We start from the raw sequence: 19,830 nt of genomic DNA, 5'->3' as shown, positions 1-19,830 counted from the left end.
TTTCATTGTCTCTTCTCATATATGTTTCATTTTTTTCTTTCTATATATTTCTTGTTCTATCTTTCTATATATTTTTCATTCTATCTTTGTGTATATTTTTCAGTCTCGCTTTCTATATATATTTCAATCTCTCTTTCTATAATTTGTTCATTTTCACTTCCTATAACTTCTTCATCCTCTCACTCTTTCTCTTTTCTTCTTTCTTATTTTCTTTTAATTACAAGTTGTACTGATTGAAATGTGTGTTGTGTCTGCAGCTCACCCCGGAGTGCATTCAGCTGCAGCGTAGCAGTGATGGGCGTCCCGCTTGTGAGACAACCATATCCTTCCCAACATGAGCTGATGCAGAATGAGCCATTCATGACAAGAGCCGTCATAACATGGGCAGCTAACACAGAACTGTTCATGGTGTGAAAGAGAGTGACTTGTTATGGAAAGTCCGTGTGGCTTGAAGGGCAGAATGTTGTTAGTAGGTACTTAATAGTGAAATTTTGTGAATTATAGCTATAACCAACTACATACTAAATGCAGTTCGGAATTTAATCATTTCGAAATATTAAGCGTACAGTACTCAAACGGTACCTTCCGTGAGGTATATGTAAAGTGAACAACTTATTCAACGATTTTTGTATTAAATGTACTTAATAGCACGCTTTGTCTACATATGTTCTCGAACTCTTTATTTAAAATGAGAACCACATATTGGTTTTGAGCATTTGGACATGCATATAAAATATCTGTCATAAAGACAGAGTTGATAATCTGCTCCAAAACTTTGGAGTCCTCTTCGTGTTACAGTACAAATGTCTGACAAACTCAACTTTGATCCATCCTAATAGACATTAGTTGCACAAAATAACTGTACGACCTTTATACTTAACATAGAGAATCTATGTCTAATAGAATGATATAAACAGCCGAAAATGACTGTTAATACTTGACAATGTTTTCAAACAACATTGTAGGTTTGTTATTTATGTAAATTCAGAGAAAGAAAGAAGTTGGAACAGAGTTCTCCAGACTGCTAGAGAGCAAGAAATTTTCAATTGTTGCACGTGTTATGCAACTATTTTTTTTTCTTTTATAAATCGTTATTTTACCTGCTGAGTTGAAGTTTAAAGAAACTTTTACACTTTTTAATCTCTCTTGAATCTAGAGCCATAAACTTAATTGCTTGTACTGTCTGTGGGCGAAATAGTCTTAAAATATCCCTCTATGGTTATGTGCATTTTTCAGTCTATGAAAAAGTTTTAATTTTATAATGAAAATTTTATATAACTTTGAAGTGTATAATTTAAAAGTACAAGTCCTTCAAAACGCGAGAAATTTTTCTATGTACGTATATATTTATTGGCAAAACCTGTTAATCATCACGGTTGTAAAGAAATGTGAGTACTTTGTATAGATGTGTGATGATACTATATCATAACTTTCGTATTATATCAGAAAGAGTTTTTAGCAGTCGAATCGATAAGTACTATTTCAATATAGGAAATTAATTGCAATTTCGATTTTATTGCTTGTTGATGGTCATAAACTATCATTTACACTTTTCATAACTTTAGTAGCTTGTGTTGTGAGATGAAAAGGAGCAAGGAATTGGTATTTTTTGTGCTGTTTTGTTGAGTGGAAAGTATTGTTAGATTTCTTTATAAGAAAAGGATGACTTTTATATCAGTATGGAAATGTTATTGGTACTGGAAACTAGTTTTGAAGGGTGACTGAAATACGAAAAAATAAGAGAGGGAAATTTTTTAATAAATAATTGTTTGAATTTGGATTTGATTCAAGTCTTTAACTCTGGATTCGTGAATCAGTTGTACTCCTTTTCTAAGTATAACTTCAAGAGCTTTAGTTGAATTAAATTCCTAAGGCTATTTTCAAGATCAGTTATGTTTACACAGTATTAAGACTGTATTACATAAATTTAATTGAGTAGTTCTCATATTTAAGAAGAACATTCAATCCATAAATGAGACATTTAAATTTCCTGGAGAAATTTATTTTAACCCAGCGCGAAATACATATGTAATTTAATATGAATTGGTTATAGCAATACTTCTTAAGCAATGAAACATGCAATTGTTCTAACACACACTACACATTCACGTTTTAATTTTAAAATGTTGCATTACAGACGACGACTGCTGTGTGTATCATCAAGTTTTAGTGATATTGAAATTGGTACTTTACGAAGGTGCGTTTTGTAGAAGATTAACAGGAGGGAATTCTTTAAAAGAATTTCATGTTATATTGCTGCCTAAGCTGTTTTGCTATGTTGAGTGTTGTAGGATATAACTTTAAAATAGCATGGTTGCAAGATGCGAGTGATTATTTGCCGACTGATTTTGCTTGACTGTTAAACTGTAATTAGTGCTCAGTATACTGGGAGCAGAATAGCACAGGCTGCTTGGCTTGACCAAATACTCTGACAATGAGCCAAAGTGCAAAGAGATGCGATGTATGTCGTTGAAAGAGACTAACGAAATTTCATACTTGATATTTACCTAGCAGTCAACTTTTTCAGAGGATGACTTGAAATTGTATAGATAAGAAAAATCGTAGTGTCTCATAACAAAAGAAAACACTTGAAATCTTCTCATCACAGTTCGACCTAACAATGCTCTAGTCTTTACATTTGAATGTATGGATCACCGCCAGTCTTTATGCTGGCATAACAGTGAAATGAGAAGTACCATTGGAGAGTGGTAAATCGGTTATATAGGATCGACCTACCTGGATTAGCATCATAATACCAGAACATTGAGTAATGAGATTGCTATAGATAGTTGAGCGTTCACGAAATGGTTCAGCATGAAGAATCATGAGGGTCAGTAGCAACTGGAATTCAACATGGCGCTGTATGATTAAAGGCAGTGATAGTGGTACATATTTGTTTTATTATTTGAATGTATGCAGGGAAATCTGATCGTACAGTGTTACCACTCTTCAAATGTTGTAGTCGCAACTGTGCTGCACATCAATTAAACTTAATTGATAATTATAATACAGAAATATATAAGTAATGAATGAACAAAGCATTATTGCTTTATTTTTTATGAGATATAATAAAGTTTCTATTTTAAGAACTATGTATCATTCATATGAGCACAGTCATATTTGTATTTATTCTTCGTAAAAGATTTTAAGAAGTTTTATACTCTACACTCGTACCTTTTCAAGTCTTCGGAATGAAGTTACACCAAAAGTTACTGATATACAGGAGATGACCTGTGTTGAACTGGAATGTACTCATTTTTCTGCTATTGTCATATTTTATAAAAGTATTTCCTACAGAATATATTGACGCATAAGAGTTAGAGTAAGAACTGAATAATAAGATGACAAAGACAAAGTACTTAAAATGGTGCTTCTCTCTCTGCAGTAAAACCGTTTTCAGTCGCATTTATTACACAAATATTACTAGAATTTTTTTTTCTCAATACACTTTACAGTCAGTTATTCTGACATCATACAGCATTGGGGATAGTGTGCTTAGGTAACTCTTGGATATAAATGTCTAGAGGAATTTTGTATCATGATCCTTTCAGCTATTGTCCTCCATAACATATGCGCCTAGCAGGGATGTATTTTAGGCCGCAATGTATCTGAAAGATACCTTTGATACTAATGAGAATTATACCAAGAATAAAATTTATATTTATTTTGTAACATTACACTTAAATTTTATATTCTAGAATAATTACATTTTTATTCTGTTTTCAATATACATTATAATGCTGAAGTGATAACAGGCATTCTAGAAATGCTTGACAACTATACATTTCAATACTATTGTTATATGAAAAATGCCCCACAGTATATTCACTACATCTTGGCACATCTTTGGGATCTTTTTTTTTTTACTTGGTTTTATTTTAATGATGCTGTATCAACTAACTACTAGGTTATTTAGTGTCGATGGGATTGGTGATAGCAAGATGGTGTTTGGCGAGATGAGGCCGAGGATTCGTCACAGATTACCTGACATTCGACTTATGGTTGGGGAAAACCTCGGGGGGGGGGGGGGGAAACCAAACCAGATAATCAGCCCAAGCGGGTATTGAACCCGCGCCTGAGCGCAACTCTGGATCGGCAGGCAAGCGCCTTAGCCTGAGCTATACTAGTGGCCACACCTGGGATCGTCAAGGTCATACACTTTATCTTTTATTTATTTTTTCTGCGACATTCTGTTGACAATAATAGAACATTCAGCACTGCAAGCTGCTAAAACAGTGCGTTACATGAGCGTGCGCACTCTCTCTCTCAGATACTTCTGATTAAAAATTATTTAAAGATTAACAACAGATGGTCAGTAATGAATCAAGTGATACAACATTGGATTCTAAGAGGCTACTTGAAGTACAGCTGTTTTGCTGTTACAACAATGACATTACTTTTTAAAATCCTGGGAAGCAGTGTTGCTGACTGGATGAAATTCCGTCAAAAGTGACGGAATTTCAATGTAGTGGATGGGAAAAGAATGGCTTTGATGGGTGACGGATTTTCTAGCGGAAATTACGATTTACATCGTCCTTTGACTTTTTTAGCTGCTGTCATTTGTAATTGTTTAATTTTTGGAGGAGCATAGACCAACAAAGCACATCTACTGCAGAACTATAACTTGTTTTTTTGAAAGATGGGACATGACAGTTAAGCGGCCGAGCTTGAAACTACAGTGCCATATTGCCAATATGGACTACCATGCTGCCAGCTGATGGAAGCTAGCAATTGACGTTAAGATGGCTGACATTAAAACATTCATTGATAATTGACGCGAAGGTAAGAAAACAATACAAAAATTGACAGAGAATCAAAGACGAAACATACCAATGCTAACATTGTGTGCACAATAAATGTCGCTAACAGAGCTATTAAGCACTCACCAAGTTGGAACTGTAACTTTGGCAACTCAACCATTGTTACCATAGCAACGGGCCTACCACGGTATGTGACATTCAGTTGTTTTTCCAATCGCAATACTGTCATGTCCCATCTTTCAAAAAAACAAATATAGAGACAGATGATGTCGATGAATTATTATTATTTTAATCAAGATTGTTAAGGAAATTGCGTTAATATTTGTTTTTATTTGTATATAGATATATTGAGTGGGTTTTACTTTTTCTTAATTTTGACGGATTCTGACGGATTTGCAGGTGATAGACTGACGGGGATACAATGTATGTGTTGGCAACACTGCTGAGGAAGTGGATCTCTCAGATACATTGTGTCTGACGGAAGATTAAAGAATTTCATAATGAGATCTACTCCACAGGTCTAACAACTTCTATATCTAGATTCGAACCCATGTATTTTCGCCTGGTGATGAAGACGACGACAAAGACAACTACTATTGGAATCCCAGAGCCAGGGCACTTTTTTGTTTAGAAGTACACCACTGGCGCCTAGACTGTTTCTCACACATATCAGACTTCAGCATGTATTTTTTCATTCAGCAGCACAATAACAATCTGAAAATTGACCAGTACGTTTTTTTTATAAAGTCTAATTTAATAGGTTTTGCTTATGTAGAATAATTGTTAGCACTTATTACTATTTTTACTACAATTCATTTTAATTTCCGTAATCTCTATAATTTTTTGCGTAAAATTAAACCAACCAGCTATTGGCCTCACGTACACATGCCTCAGCAGAGATCAACGATCACCCAACTAGAATGGAGGTATCTTGTCGCATGATGATTCCTCAGTCGTTATAGGTGATTTCCGAAACCAGATTTCGCTACCTATCATAGCTCCGAAAATTCATCATGATTCTGATTGAGCCCTGGTTCCACACACTTGCTGAAATTTCATGAGAAAATTGCTTCCTCATGAAGGCTCGACCCAACACACATTCCGTAATGCGAGTCCTAGGCATGATGTCTTAGACCACGACACCAAAGCATGGGACAATACAGAGAACCAGACAACTCTTACTCAGTATGAATTTGCTTTTTGTACATTTGATGAATATGTTCGATTGGACATCATACATGATATTTCATCTTTTAAAATGTGTATCATATACATTTCATGAACAGCAAAATTAAGTCCTTTCACTATGTAGGACGTGACAGTTTTACTTTTGAAGTCTTTCGTCTTGTCCTCTGTAATAAGTAGATTTGCTTTTGCAATTTTGTCTTTTTATAACAAACTTTTGATGGCACTATATTCTCTTACATTATTTAATCTGCTGCAGAAGATAGTGATTCTTTAATAGATCCTTCCCCAATGTGACTCAGTATTCTGTAAGGAAGCAAAACATGGCATTGAAATTCTAAAGACATCCCCATGATATGTTTCCTAAAGTTCTGCTTCATTCTTTACACATAAACTAATGAAAGACAGGCATAAAAAAGAAATTGTACTTCAAATGAATGCTAAAACCTGGCCAAAGAAGCTGTTCATTGTTCCTAATAACACTGGAACAAAAATTGTTTCGACTGTACACTGGCCATGATTATCACTCCTTCCAGCTGTATAAGATCGGAATTTTTAAAAGTTCAGGCTGTCTTCACAGTCTATGAAATGTAATTAAAGTTGATTACTGCTTTTAATTATTCAACACTAAGATTACTTCATTGCATGAACAATACTGGTCAGAAAACGTCTATTTAATTGAATAATTTCATAATTTTATTCAAGTCAGCTTCACCTGAAAGCCAGATTTGCATAATAAACATCACTGTTCATTAACAGAAAACCACAATTCTAGTCACACAGAGTTTGTGTGCACTCAGTGTTGGGTCTTTGACATCTTGTCAGCCCACTTGAGGTATGTGGATGTAAAGGGAAAAATTGAGCCGGTGTCTGGTACAGTTCCTGGGTAGCTCAGTTGGTAGAGCATTGGTGCACTCAGGCAAATGTCCCGGGTTCGATACCCGGCCCCAGAACAATTTTTTCCTTGAAATTATTTAAGCTATACCTGAAAGCCAGATTTGCGGCCTATTTAATTGTTCCTTTTTTTGTGCTACTGTTGTGAATTTACTCTATTGGCCCAAATCTAGTACGACTTTGAATATAATACAACCGCAAGTTTTCAGATGTCCTTTTTAGGAAAATAAAAATATTACACTGTATACAATGTTCACATTAAAAATGTTATAGAATGAAAGAAAACTAATAAACCGTACCTTTATCTCCAAGTTCATTACTACCCAGTGAAGTACCGTATCTCCCGTATCTCATTGGCAGGTAGATTGTGATTGTTGACTAAATACGTAAATAGGCATCTTTGTACAGTCATCTGTAATTATTTATAGACTTTTGTTTTCGTATTTTACATGAATTTACTGAACCTCCAAACAAACTTAAACACGTTAAAATAAATTTAATCGATGTAAGAGAGTATGGTAATATCATGGTACTGGTACAGTAACAAAAATCGGGAATAGGGTGGATCAGATTGAACGTTTGACCTTGACAGATAGCAGACCTAGACTCTGCAATACGTTGATAGTACAGTCTGCATAATGTATAAGTAGACTTTTTTTTTCACACTTGAAATGGCTTAGACCTCGATTATTACGAGTCCAGTTTTCACGGTGCTGTTTTTATGCAAAAAACATCGTATTAGATTCGGGCCAATACGGTATTTGTGCTGGAACAGTGAACATTACAAATTATTATTTCGCATTAAAAAAGTAAAAGTCACTTACCTATGTCGGAGAGGTTCTGATTTTACATTTTCCAATGCCATTGAAATAGAGAGCACACAATGTCTGAGAGTTGAATCTATCTCTTATTAAAGTGAAAATTGGATAGGAAAGGGGCAGGAAAAGGTATACTATTGTGGTTGTGGCCTTCATAAATGGCGGAATTTGCTTGCCTGACGAATGATTGAGAATTAGTATTAGTATTAGTATTTATTATTTAACCTGGTAGAGATAAGGCCATCAGGCCTTCTCTGCCCCTCTACCAGGGGATTACAACTATAATATGAACAATAAAATTACAATTAATATTAAATTTACAATTACAATTACAATAACAATTAAAGTACGACAAGATTACCTGATTAATGAAAGCTAGACATTTTATCATAGAAGTTAAGAACAAAGAATATTTTTGTATTTACTGAATTACAAATTAAACCTACAATAACAAAATTCTATAGTGATGAAATTACCGGATATTGAAATATTTTGTGATAGATTAAGAGAACTATTTACTAGAAACCATGTCTGAACGAGTCTCAATTACTGACCAAGTGCCTAGTAAGTTTGCGTTTGAATTCAATTTTATTTCGACAGTCCCTGACGCTAGCAGGTAACGAATTCCAGAGTCTTGGCAGGGCTATTGTGAAAGAGGATGAGTATGAGGAGGTGCGATGGGAATAGAAGGTGAGAAAAGGTAACATCTTTACAAAAAGGCAAGTCTTAGCCGTTTTGCTGTTTTATATTTACAGTAACATTGCCGGAGACTGAAGCACCACTGTATGTACAGACATCTTTGTTGAGTAGCAATAGTAATTGAAGGTTGTGTAATTTGCAATAAAAACCTATTATAGATGCAATTGCATTTATTAAGTTCATTTGAAACACATTTTGTTACATATAGTTTTAATATCATTAATGAAGTATGTTTATTTGTAACTGATAATAACTATTGTCTAGTTCATAATGTTACTCATCAGCATATGTGATGAATGATTAGATAACATTAGTTGTTTCCAGAATTGGCTTCAACATTAGACGTGCAGCCTTATAGAATATAGCACGCACTTATCTTTTGTAGCATTAGTAAAGAGAATTACTTATGAATATAATATTTAGATTTACATGTTCGTTTGTTGATAGAACAACAAATATCACACATGTCTTCCATTGTAGAGATTTTTTTTTTTCGATGGCGCTGCGTAACTTGCTCCAGTGCACGTATATTATTTGCATGCTTTCATTATCAATTCTGTGACTCTTATGGCCTACACTTGGTCATGAACAGTAATAGTATTTTGTTGCTGTACAAATATAGGCCCTAAGAACTTTAGTTTCGTGTATTGCCTGTTATTAATTTTTTTCTCAGAATGCTTGATGTGTGAAAGTTGTCATTATTAGTGTAATAATGAAGTAAATATTAGTAGACTAAACACATTGAGAGTTACAAGTAAAAACTATTAATGTGATTTATTTAAGCATTTTTACAATGTTTCCTTGAAGTTTCATTATGATACAATATTAATTTAATACTTCTGGTTGTCTCTATGATAGATGCTAGTCAAAAGTCAAACATCTGCGCTGATATATCATTAACTGCCAGTGTTCATGTAGGCTATACATGTACACTCTAAGCCAAATTCACTTCAATTACATAAATATAAAGAAGTTGAATGTAAAAGAAAATTCTAGTTGGTTGCTGTTGATCAATAAGGGAGGGACGGGGCACTTGTATTTGCGTTGTAATTGGGAAATATGGGGAAAAACGATTGGTGTTCGGTGAAATATGTACTGAAGGGCGATATGAATAATAGTAGAAGTGAGAGATACTTTTTATATATTTTAAAATTTGTTTTAATTTTTTTCTTCAGTAGTTTTCTCTCCATTTATCTTTGTAACAAAAAAAAAAACTTTGTTGTGCAGTGGCGAAGCTAAGGTGTAAATACTGGGTAGGCTGAAAAAATCTGCGCTTACCTTGTATCTTTTTATACAGCAGATGTTTCTCAGCTTTTCTATCAAAAATTTTTGTGACACAGACTCCACAAGAAAATGACGACCACTCATTTTCACCCCCAGACAGAATACAAGTATAACGATATAACTTATTTGTCTGAGAGCACCCTGTTGCTAAGATTATTTCTTATACCATGAAAATTGAAAATTTCTATTTTGTCTTCCTTCATCCACTATTTTAATATGTAAATGTGTCGATCTCCTATATTTTTAAGCACATTCTGTTTCACATATCCAACTTTAAAACATTTCGCTTTTACTTAATTCTAGAAATAATGACCTCAATGTTCTTTCAGTATGAGCCATTTTACACAAAATTAATATGGAACACACACACACACATGCATGCACTTTTGATTAAACTAACACTCAAAAACGCAGCACATTCACAGAACACCAATATAGTGCGATGTATTATTGTCATGATGAGGCTAGCCACATTTCACACTGAGTTGTAGCGAATGTATTCCCCCGCCCCAGTCCCCCCTCAAGCTTGCGAGTCAAGGTCATAACCATGCCTTTAAAGAGGCTCCTGCCACAAGCCTCTCGCACTGAACTCTCCTTCCTGGAATGACTTTCAACAGTGAACTTAATATATGGAAGGATCGGAGTGAAACCAAGTGTTAGGATACATCATTACAAACTTATAGGCCCACTGTTACTAGGTATAACTCGGATTTTTTGGGTAGGCTAAGCCGTAAAAGTCTCTTAAGAGCTTCGCCACTGTTATAACATTTTTTTTTTAAGATTGATTCGGAATTAATGGGTAAATCTGTGAACTTTTTCATTAACACAGTTAATTTTTTTCTGTTGAATACTTAAAATTCTCACTATTTCTATTCATTATAAACATAATTTTCAAATTAATTAACTAATCAATTTGTGAATAAAAAGAAAGAGTTTTATAGTAATTCTGGCATTAATCTGTGATCTTTTGATATTGTTACACATTTTGTTTTTTATCTGTTTTGCATTCTGCTCACGTAGCTTGCCATAAATAAAGACTACTGTAGAGGCTCTATGAAAGTAATATTTTCTTTTTATGACTGAGGAACCAAATGTATACCATACTTCTTATCTGTGAAAAAAAAAAAAAAAAAAGAGATATACACGGTTAATTTTACAGAAAGTAATCATGAAACTTCAAAGAATAAATGTGATAAAAATGTAATTATTATTTTTCCTATATGTAATGCATGGTACTGTTGATTCATGACACTGTGTATTTTAGTTGTATACAGCAGTATAAGTAGTTTTAATTATAGACAGTTGATTTGATAACTCAGTTCTAATTTGAAATAACTTTGCGTATTTCAAAAGCTGGTGTTACCATTTTTTCTGTGCACTTACTGAGCATTCCGATGTGCCTTTTCTGCTAGTTAAATAATTTTGGTTCTAAAACCAAACTTTCCATAATTTATGTGTTGTGTAAATGTGTATGTAGTTTTTGTGTTATTTTAGAGTATACTACACCTCAAGTGTGCAGTAATTTGGGTTCCTATATTCATCATACACAAAGTCATTTCAAGATGGATGTAAAATTCAGCGATTTTTCAATCCAAAAATATGTAACTAGACTATTGATATATTCTGCCAGCAGAAAGCTTGTTCATATTATGTCAGAGATTCTAATGACAAAAGGCCTTTGCATTAAATTTGAATTAAAATTTTTTATAATGTTAAATACTTAATGAAATAACATGGTATCCTCTCTATTTTTAGTAACATATTCATATTGTGAAACCGAATTTATTAAAATATCTTTCCATTTTCAGTGCCTTACCTTATAGCAAGGGAAGTTTTCACAAGACTGGTCCTGGCAAGGTGCAAATACTCCGATAATGCAATAAAACAACGAAGCTTATTTGACTTGTGTTTCCCGAGATGCATTGTTATCGTGTAAATGTAAGGTGACATTTCGATAATCAACGACTGGATGAAATGTTGGTGCTTAATGCCGAATGAATGTATGAATGAAAGAAAAGTGTTCGGTCGTCCGTATAGCGTGTTTAAAATGCAGGATTCTACCCGTCCTTTTAGTTGTTGGATTGCTTGTTTTGTAAGTATCGAAGCTGCAATCACTGTTGTTAAAATTTTGTTTCTAAAACACATACTTGCATATATATATATATAAATATACATATATTATACGAAGTAGTCAATTTTAGTCTTTATATAAAATGTGTAGCTCGATTGAAACATATTGTTAAATTATGTATGTTCAAGAAGATAATTAACATATATAAGAATGAATTTGTCTGCTTGCAACTAGCATAAATGTGATTTTATCCTACAATTTCAGTTCCAACCTGTTTTCTACATTGCGTTTTATATGCCATATTTGTCGTGTGAAAAGTTATTGCTCATTGTGGACGAATTATAGAAATTTATATTAAAAACCAATAATAGGTGAATTTTAGTTAAGTTCATCGTTACCTTAGGAAGAAACTAAATTACTTACACGATAAATATAGCATCTTAATGCTTACAGTAATGCTTAGTCTTTAGTCTTAAGAAACATATTTATAATTAACTAAAGCAATAAAGATTTACAGATGTTAACAGAAATGAGAGGTGTTGTTTACCTTATTTTATTAGAAGCAATGCCATCTCATTTCATTTGTTCCAAATTAAAAAAAAAAAAATGAGGCCTCAGAAGGCATAACATATAAATGTGCAATATGATAGATGTAATGACGTATAATATATTGAATTATTTACTATCCAAATATTATCAGGAAATATTACTTTGTAGACTATTTTAGTGTACCATTTTTATTGGAAAGCTCATTGGTAGAGATTGGTACCAGAATGACTTCAGATATCCTAATTGATTACTGTAAATGTTATAGATTATTTGTATACCAGTACATATTATTAAAAAATATAAATAAATGAAATGCGTTCTCACTAAAGTATGCAACTTATTTAAAATTCGAATAATTGGTTGTTTTATTTTCCGTCAGTGATTTATCATATTGATATCACAAATTGAGATCTTTACTAATTACATGTTACATATATTTGTAGTATTAACGTTTCCGCCATACTTTTTTTTTTTTTTTTGGCATCATTATATACTTTTGATTTTTTCAATAACTAACCTTATGTATACAGTGTTTTTAATTTTATGTAATAATCATGTGAGGTCACCAATCACCAAGCTAGAACTTTAATATAGTGTTTTATGACTTTTATATCCATGTTTAAAACATTATATTAAGGTTCTAGCTTGATGATCTGACATGATTATTACGTAAAATTAATGACATTGTATACATGAGGTTAGTTATTGAAAAAATCTAAAGTATCTGATGATGCCAAAAAGGATATGGCAAAAACGTTAATACTACAAATATGTATAACATGTAATTAGTAAAGATCTCACTTTGTGATATCGATATGATAAATCATTGATGGAAAATAAAACAAGCAATTATTTGAATATTAACAAAGATTTATCTGAACTATTCAATATGAATTGTAAACTTATTTGAAGTTTTTGTTCGCAGTTCAGAAATATATATATATATATATATCCATGCCGAACAAATTTTAATACGAAAGTTAGAATAAACAGTAAATTTTACCTTTGAATTTATTATTTCAAGTTGGTGATAACATGTAAAACTGCAGTGGTCTTTTTATAATTTTCATCTCCAATATGATAGTGTTGTCTGCAATAAGTTGCACTGTTCTACCACTGCTCCATTTTATGTCTGCCTTCTTTCATCACTTTATACACTCCAGGCATCTGGCTGTTGTTTTTTATTTCGAAAGTTTAGTGATATAACTTTTTCCTAACAATAAGGGTTGGCCCATAATCTAACCCCCAAGGTGGAAGACCATTACCAGGTCGTCTTTACCATGGCTGAGAGTTCCCATTGTCCAGATTTTAAGTTGTGAATAGTCCTGATACACAATTCTCATAGATATATGAAGAATGAGGGAATAATTATTGTTAACACTATACAGTAGGACCTCTATTATCTGTGATAAAAGAGCATGGACTTAATGGTCAATCGAGAAAATCAGATAATCCGAAGATTTTCGTAAATTAAGTGAAAAAAAACTTGCATTTTCGCAATTTCCTTCATGGTCTTGTGGTGGATCAGAAGTACATCAATTTGTCAACAACGGGTTTTTAAGTAGCAAGGGAACTCCTTGTAATGACTGTCTGCGGATAGACTGGAATAATAGACGTCTCATGTTGTAGATTTACATACTTCATACATTTTATCCTTGATTTTTATTAAATTGCGAAGTTGTAACTCCAATCTCGTATTCTGATGTGGAATAAGCCACAGTTTCTCTTTCCCCAAACCAATCAATTATTTGCATTTTTTTTTTCTGATATGTAGCACAACACGTTCTATTTTGATCCCCGTAAAAGACATTTTAAATAAAAGTTATACAGGATGGCAACTCGAACAGTTGACCATACTGTGTAAGGTAAAAGACTTGTAATAACACTCTCTAGAAAAAATACGTACTGATATAATATATTCTAGTAGAAAAAAAATAGCGGAAGAAAGACAGTCGGATAATCTGCCAATTGGTTAATAGGATGACGGATAATCGGGGGTTTTTCTTCACTTTGAAATTCTATTTACAAGAACGTGTGAAGTCATGTTTATTTTTTACCGTCTAAGTAAGATTTCCTTAGGAATATCTTTAGTTCATTGTCATATATAGCCTACTGATGCATATCAAGAATGTGGTAGCTCAATATGTTTATAATTTATAATTTATAAAATTTTCTCACTATTTGTGAGCTGCCAAGGGACAAAGAGTACTTAACCATATAAATGTTCACAAGTTCATTGAACCATTGATTTTGTTTTAACAATGAAACTCCTACAAGTACATAGCTGCCAATATATTTTGAGATTAGTAGAAATAAAATTCGGACATTATTGAAATAGCGAGTTTCATTGTTGACTCTTCCAGAATTACTTTTAATTAGACACAAACATTAATAAAATTCCTTTACTAATTAATGATTGATTCCAGAGGCTTTGATTGCATTTCAGTTTCAAATTTTATGACTCAACAGAATGAAATAAATAACTTTCTCGACCTGATTATTCACGGATAAAATACTGCTGAGCATCTCGGAAATATAAAAGTTAAATGTTTTGCAGTATTTTAAAATTGTGAGGAGTCATAAGAAATAGTATTCTTTATATTTCAATAAGTATAGAATTAGGTTTAGCACCTTGTCCAAATTTTCTATCACATACCATCAAACTTATGTTATGTTAGTTACCTGTAGTCAAAATTCTGTTCTAAGTGTATTGAATAAAAGCATTAGTTTCTACTAGTGATAAAAATACATAATAAACAAATCAATTAGTTGTGTTAATTATATTATTTTCCCTCTACCATGCTTAGAAATTATTTTTTAGAATTTTCTTATACTTTCTTGAGACATTTCTCAAAGCTGTAAGAAATCCAAGCAGACATAAAGCTTGAGGTCACTGGGAGTTGGCAAGAACTCGGGATATTTTCATATTAAACATAAAGTTATATAGAAAATGTACTCAATACTGTATCAGTTTTATAAATATTATTATTCTTTCCTGCTATAAATAAGTTCGTCTTTGTGTAAACAATCACCACAGTCTTTCCAAAAAGGATGATTTCATCTTACACTTAGGAAGAGTTAGGAACATAGATAAAAAAAAAAACCAAGTGAAATATAAAGGCGAAGAAAATACTTTTTCCTCGAAATTATTCTATGTAATAGTTGTACATAATCTTTACTTCGTATTGTTTTTTTTTTTTTTTACTTGGTTATTTAACGATGCTCTATCAGCTATGAGTCCCGCGCCATGGCGTCATGGTCTAAGGCATCCTGCCTAGGACTCGCGTAACGGAATGCACGCTGGTTAGAGTCCTCATGGGGGAAGAAATTTTCTCATGAAATTTCGGCCAGTGTATGGGACTGGTGCCCACCCAGCATTGTGGTGCACTTGGGGAGCTACGATAGGTAGCGAAATCCGGTTGCAAATACCAGCTATAACAGCTGGGGGGATCATCGTGCTAACCACACGATACCTCCATTCTGGTTGGATGATCGTCCACCTCTGTTTCGGCATGTGGGCGTGAGGCCAGCAGCCGGCTGGTCGGTTGGTCGGTCTAGGCCCTTCACGGGGTGTAGCACCACGGATTATTACTATCAGCTATGAGGTTATTTAGCGTCGATGAAAATGGTGATAGCAAGATGATATTTGGCGAGATGAGGCCGAGGATTCGCCATAGATTACCTGACATTTGCCTTATGGTTGGGGAAAAGCTCGGAAAAAACCCAACCAGGTAATCAGCCCAACTAGGAATCGAAGCCGCGCCCAAACGCAACTCCGGATCGGCAGGCAAGCACCTTAGCCGACTAAGCTACGCCGGTGCCTCGTACTGTTGTATATGGATTATTGATATTACTGAACATGGCTCTTTCTTTTGAGGTTAAATTCCATTCTGGTTTGTATATTCACAGACTTTAAGTATTAGTACAAAAAACTATACATTTTCATTGTGGATGTTAAGATACTGTAATACCTCATTAACATAGTAGTGAAAGCTCGAAGAAAAATATGGGGTATAATTTTTGAGCATCTGAAAAGCTCACATTGTTCAACAGAGACTACAATTAAGACTCGTAATAAGATTAGACAAATTGGCTGTTAGGAAAAAGTATATTTAATACATATTTCTATAACAAAACTTTGTGTTCATTCTTAATCTCCTTGCCTTGTATTGCCAGTCCAAACTCAACTGAAGACAATGGATTTTTCAAGCGAGAGTTTCTCGTCAGGAAAATCCTTAGTACAGCTTTCTTTAGAAGAAACTGGAGCTAGAGGAGGTTCGATGTTACACTATGTTTGTAGTAGACCTATATAAAAGAACTGTACCACATTTGACTGAATAATTATGTCAAAAGTGAAATTCTGAAACTTTCGACTAACATTTAAATTATTTTCTCATATCTAAAAATAGAAACAATGTCAAAATGTCATGGCGATCCTTGTCCTAGATGCCATGAGATTCATAGTGTTACAGATGTCTCTGTGGACACTTTGTAATTGTTAGCAACAATCTGACAAACTTACATGGACCAAGAAGTAAGAAACGTCGTGTTTTAAACAAACCATTTGCAATATAGATCTTGAAAACTTTTTTATGCCATCAGTTGCAGAGTCCTATTAAAATTAATGTACAATGAAACCTCACATTTACAGACATCAAAGGGACGTAACAATCTGTCCGCATTTGGGAGGTGTCCTTTATTGGGAGGGAGGTTCCCCAATCTAACAGTAAGTTTATAATATGCATTATGTATCCCTTCACGCTTTAAATGAAATGTATTACTATAATTTAATTCTAAATACAGTATACTATACTACAGTAAATTCTTTGCAACTTTGAACTACATTAGATAAGACCGAAAAAGGAAAATATAGTACTGTGCCATGCAATTTTATTCTAGGTCTACAGTTATGCAGTACTGTAATTTACAGTTTTCAACTTAACCTTTATGTTCAGGTGCCATGTCTCTCGAAACAGAACAACTGATTGAAGTGAAGAGAATAATCCTACTAACCCTATCATGTGTCGAATAGGTACATTTCACGATCGCGGAAACCTTGGACTTATCACACAGGTTACATTTTGTGACTTTGTTTATCCACCCGCTTCCAGCTAACAAGGGGCTGGGCTAGTGGTAGCCTACGAGACCCTTAGGGCTTCTGGTGGATGATCAGCGAACTAACGTTTTTCGAATTCATAAACCAGTGTTAGCGATATGATATGATATGAATCCTGTACAAGTAACCAGTCAATAGTTGGGTCTGGTTTAACACGCTCGTAGTGCGGGCTAGCGAAATGTCTACGAATAGCACCCTTAGTGTCTTCTTTCATGATAAGGAATTTCTGTACAGTTCTCGAAACTAAATTTTTCATTTTTGTAACACATTAGGTCTTGAAATCTAAGTTCTGTCCACAGTCAGGAGGTAAAGCAAGCTTTAGGACTGTGAAACAGCTGTCCGTGTCCGTGTCTGAGAGTGTCCGTAAACGAGAGTTAAATTTATCATTATTTCTATATTATTTCAGTTGGGACATAAAAATCTGTCTGTATATGAGGAGTGTCCGTATCTTGGGAGTGTCTGTAAGGAGAGGTTTCACTGTATATCTATTGTCACTTTTTATAATAAAATTAGTATGACAAATATATTTTTTCTCTGTTAAGTTTTAGATGTACATGCTCACTATAATCTTCTATAGGTATATATAAATGTAATCGTAGGCGTGTAGTTGCGTATTTGAATTACCACATTTATAATTAATACTTCATACACGTTTACAGAATTATGATGATTTTTTAAGGATGACGGTCTCTTGATATACGGGTAATACATACATGCCAAGTGGTATTACTTTAGTGAGAACCTTTCATCATTAACCACTGAAATATCCACTGTATTGCTGATGGTTACTTATTGAACTATTTCAGTTGGCAAATACTATTGTGCTCCCTGTTATGCAAAATCTGCCATAGTGGTGTAATACTGTACAACAAAACCTTCAGCAATTGTGAAATATACTTTTGTCATAGTTGGAACCAATCTTAAAAAAAATCATAAAAAGTAATTTACTGCCCATTGTTATAAAATATTTAAATTGTAACATTCACTTTTTTGTTGAAAATTTAGTATAAGTATTTGTGTTACAAATTTTAAATGATTGAACATTTTAATGTTAATAAAATCTCTGTATGGACAGAAAGTGTGTGAAATTAAGATTTTTCTTTTTTTATTATTATTATTATTTTCCTAAAGTTAAATTAGTAATAGAATCTCTGTATTGTGTTGTCTAAGTCAAGCGTTTCATATTTTTTTGTTTCAGTAACTAAAAAAATTGCTACTAAAAGACAAATTAGCAAGTGAGAAATTGTGTAAAATATTCTTTCAAAAATAAAATTATATACGAAAATGTAAAACTGCTTTTGTATGAGCCAGAAGTAAAATATTTAAGGATTTTTAATAAGACTCTCAAATATTAATGAATGTCGCTTGTATTTATCAGTGGGGATTTTTGTTTTTGTAACAAAACATTGAACAGGAATCAGATACAGAAGAGAATTTTTTGAGAAATACGTTTTCAGTAGTACTTTTCTTGTGCCCTTCTACACTTTTTAGGTAACATATTTTTATTTATTTTATTTTTCATATTGTAACTTTAATTCATTACTTGAATTGTTGAAAACAACAATGTACTGCTAATCTTAACTAATGTTCACAAAGCACTATTTACAATTCAGAACTGTCAGTTCTCAGTTCACAGTTCGTTTGCCTTGGCTAGTTTTTCTAGCTCAGTCACTCGAGTTCACAATATCTCGAACCCCAGACCTTCAGAGACAATCCACTGAACTTCGAACTCAGGTCCCCCGACTGCGGTCCACTGCACTCAAACTCAGGACTTCCAGCTCCCACAGTTACGGACACAACTCAAGTCGAACTCTTGTCTCGAAGCTGGCTTCACTGCTACACAAGACTGCCTTGCTGTCCAAAACTAGCAACGACTGCAACTAACTAAAGTTCATGCGCGTGTCCTATTTATAACTAAACCATAGTTTTTCGGGAAAGTACGATGCTGGAAATTTCCACGGATGTCCAGAAGATGGCACCTCTCGAATTCTCTAAATTTCTTCCCTCAGTTGCAGTCGCATTACTCCCCCCTCTCTGCCGCGGAACAGCATGTCGCCTCCTCACGCCCCCTTACGTCTGTCCCCTCAAGACCTGAGCGGCCGCAACCTTCTTCGCTGCGTCGCTCGTTTTCTCTGACCTCTGTGGGACGTGATTGACTCCCGACTGTTACAATATAATGAAGCTTAAATCAACGTTGTAACTTTGAGATGTGGAACAAGTTAGAAGTTATACAAACTACAAAACATAGTAAAGGTAAGGACACTCCCTATTACGCCAAGAAGGAGCTTGTGGGCTCACAGATAAGTGCTTGCCATCTCAATGCTCTTGCAGAACCACTGAATCTGTTCCATTCATTTTGACTATTTTTTGCATCCATAATAGAGTTTGTCACTACAGTTCTACTCTCTCTCCACAATTTTTCAGTATATGATAGTGACTTCAGGTGATTCTGTT

At 33.7% G+C, this 19,830-nt stretch overlaps 1 protein-coding gene across 6 annotated transcripts in view; it reads left to right on the top strand.

The window, feature by feature from the left end:
• Positions 1–18,468, top strand: part of fus (epithelial splicing regulatory protein fusilli) — a 544,142-nt gene extending 525,674 nt beyond the window's left edge. For 4 of the 6 annotated variants that reach the window (XM_069831352.1, XM_069831351.1, XM_069831355.1 and 1 more), the window contains one exon: positions 258–18,468. In XM_069831352.1, the coding sequence (XP_069687453.1) occupies positions 258–338 (81 nt within the window). In that variant the 3' untranslated portion in view covers positions 339–18,468. The remainder of the gene's footprint in view (positions 1–257) is intronic. The other 2 variants (XR_011333184.1, XR_011333185.1) reach the window with 2 other exon arrangements.
• The last annotated feature ends 1,362 nt before the right edge of the window (positions 18,469–19,830 follow it).

The sequence above is a fragment of the Periplaneta americana genome, chromosome 7 (assembly GCF_040183065.1).
Source record: "Periplaneta americana isolate PAMFEO1 chromosome 7, P.americana_PAMFEO1_priV1, whole genome shotgun sequence".
In the NCBI taxonomy this organism is placed as follows: domain Eukaryota; kingdom Metazoa; phylum Arthropoda; class Insecta; order Blattodea; family Blattidae; genus Periplaneta; species Periplaneta americana.
The sequence above is the reverse complement of the archived record's forward strand: the minus strand, read 5'-3'. Positions and strand labels throughout refer to the sequence as shown.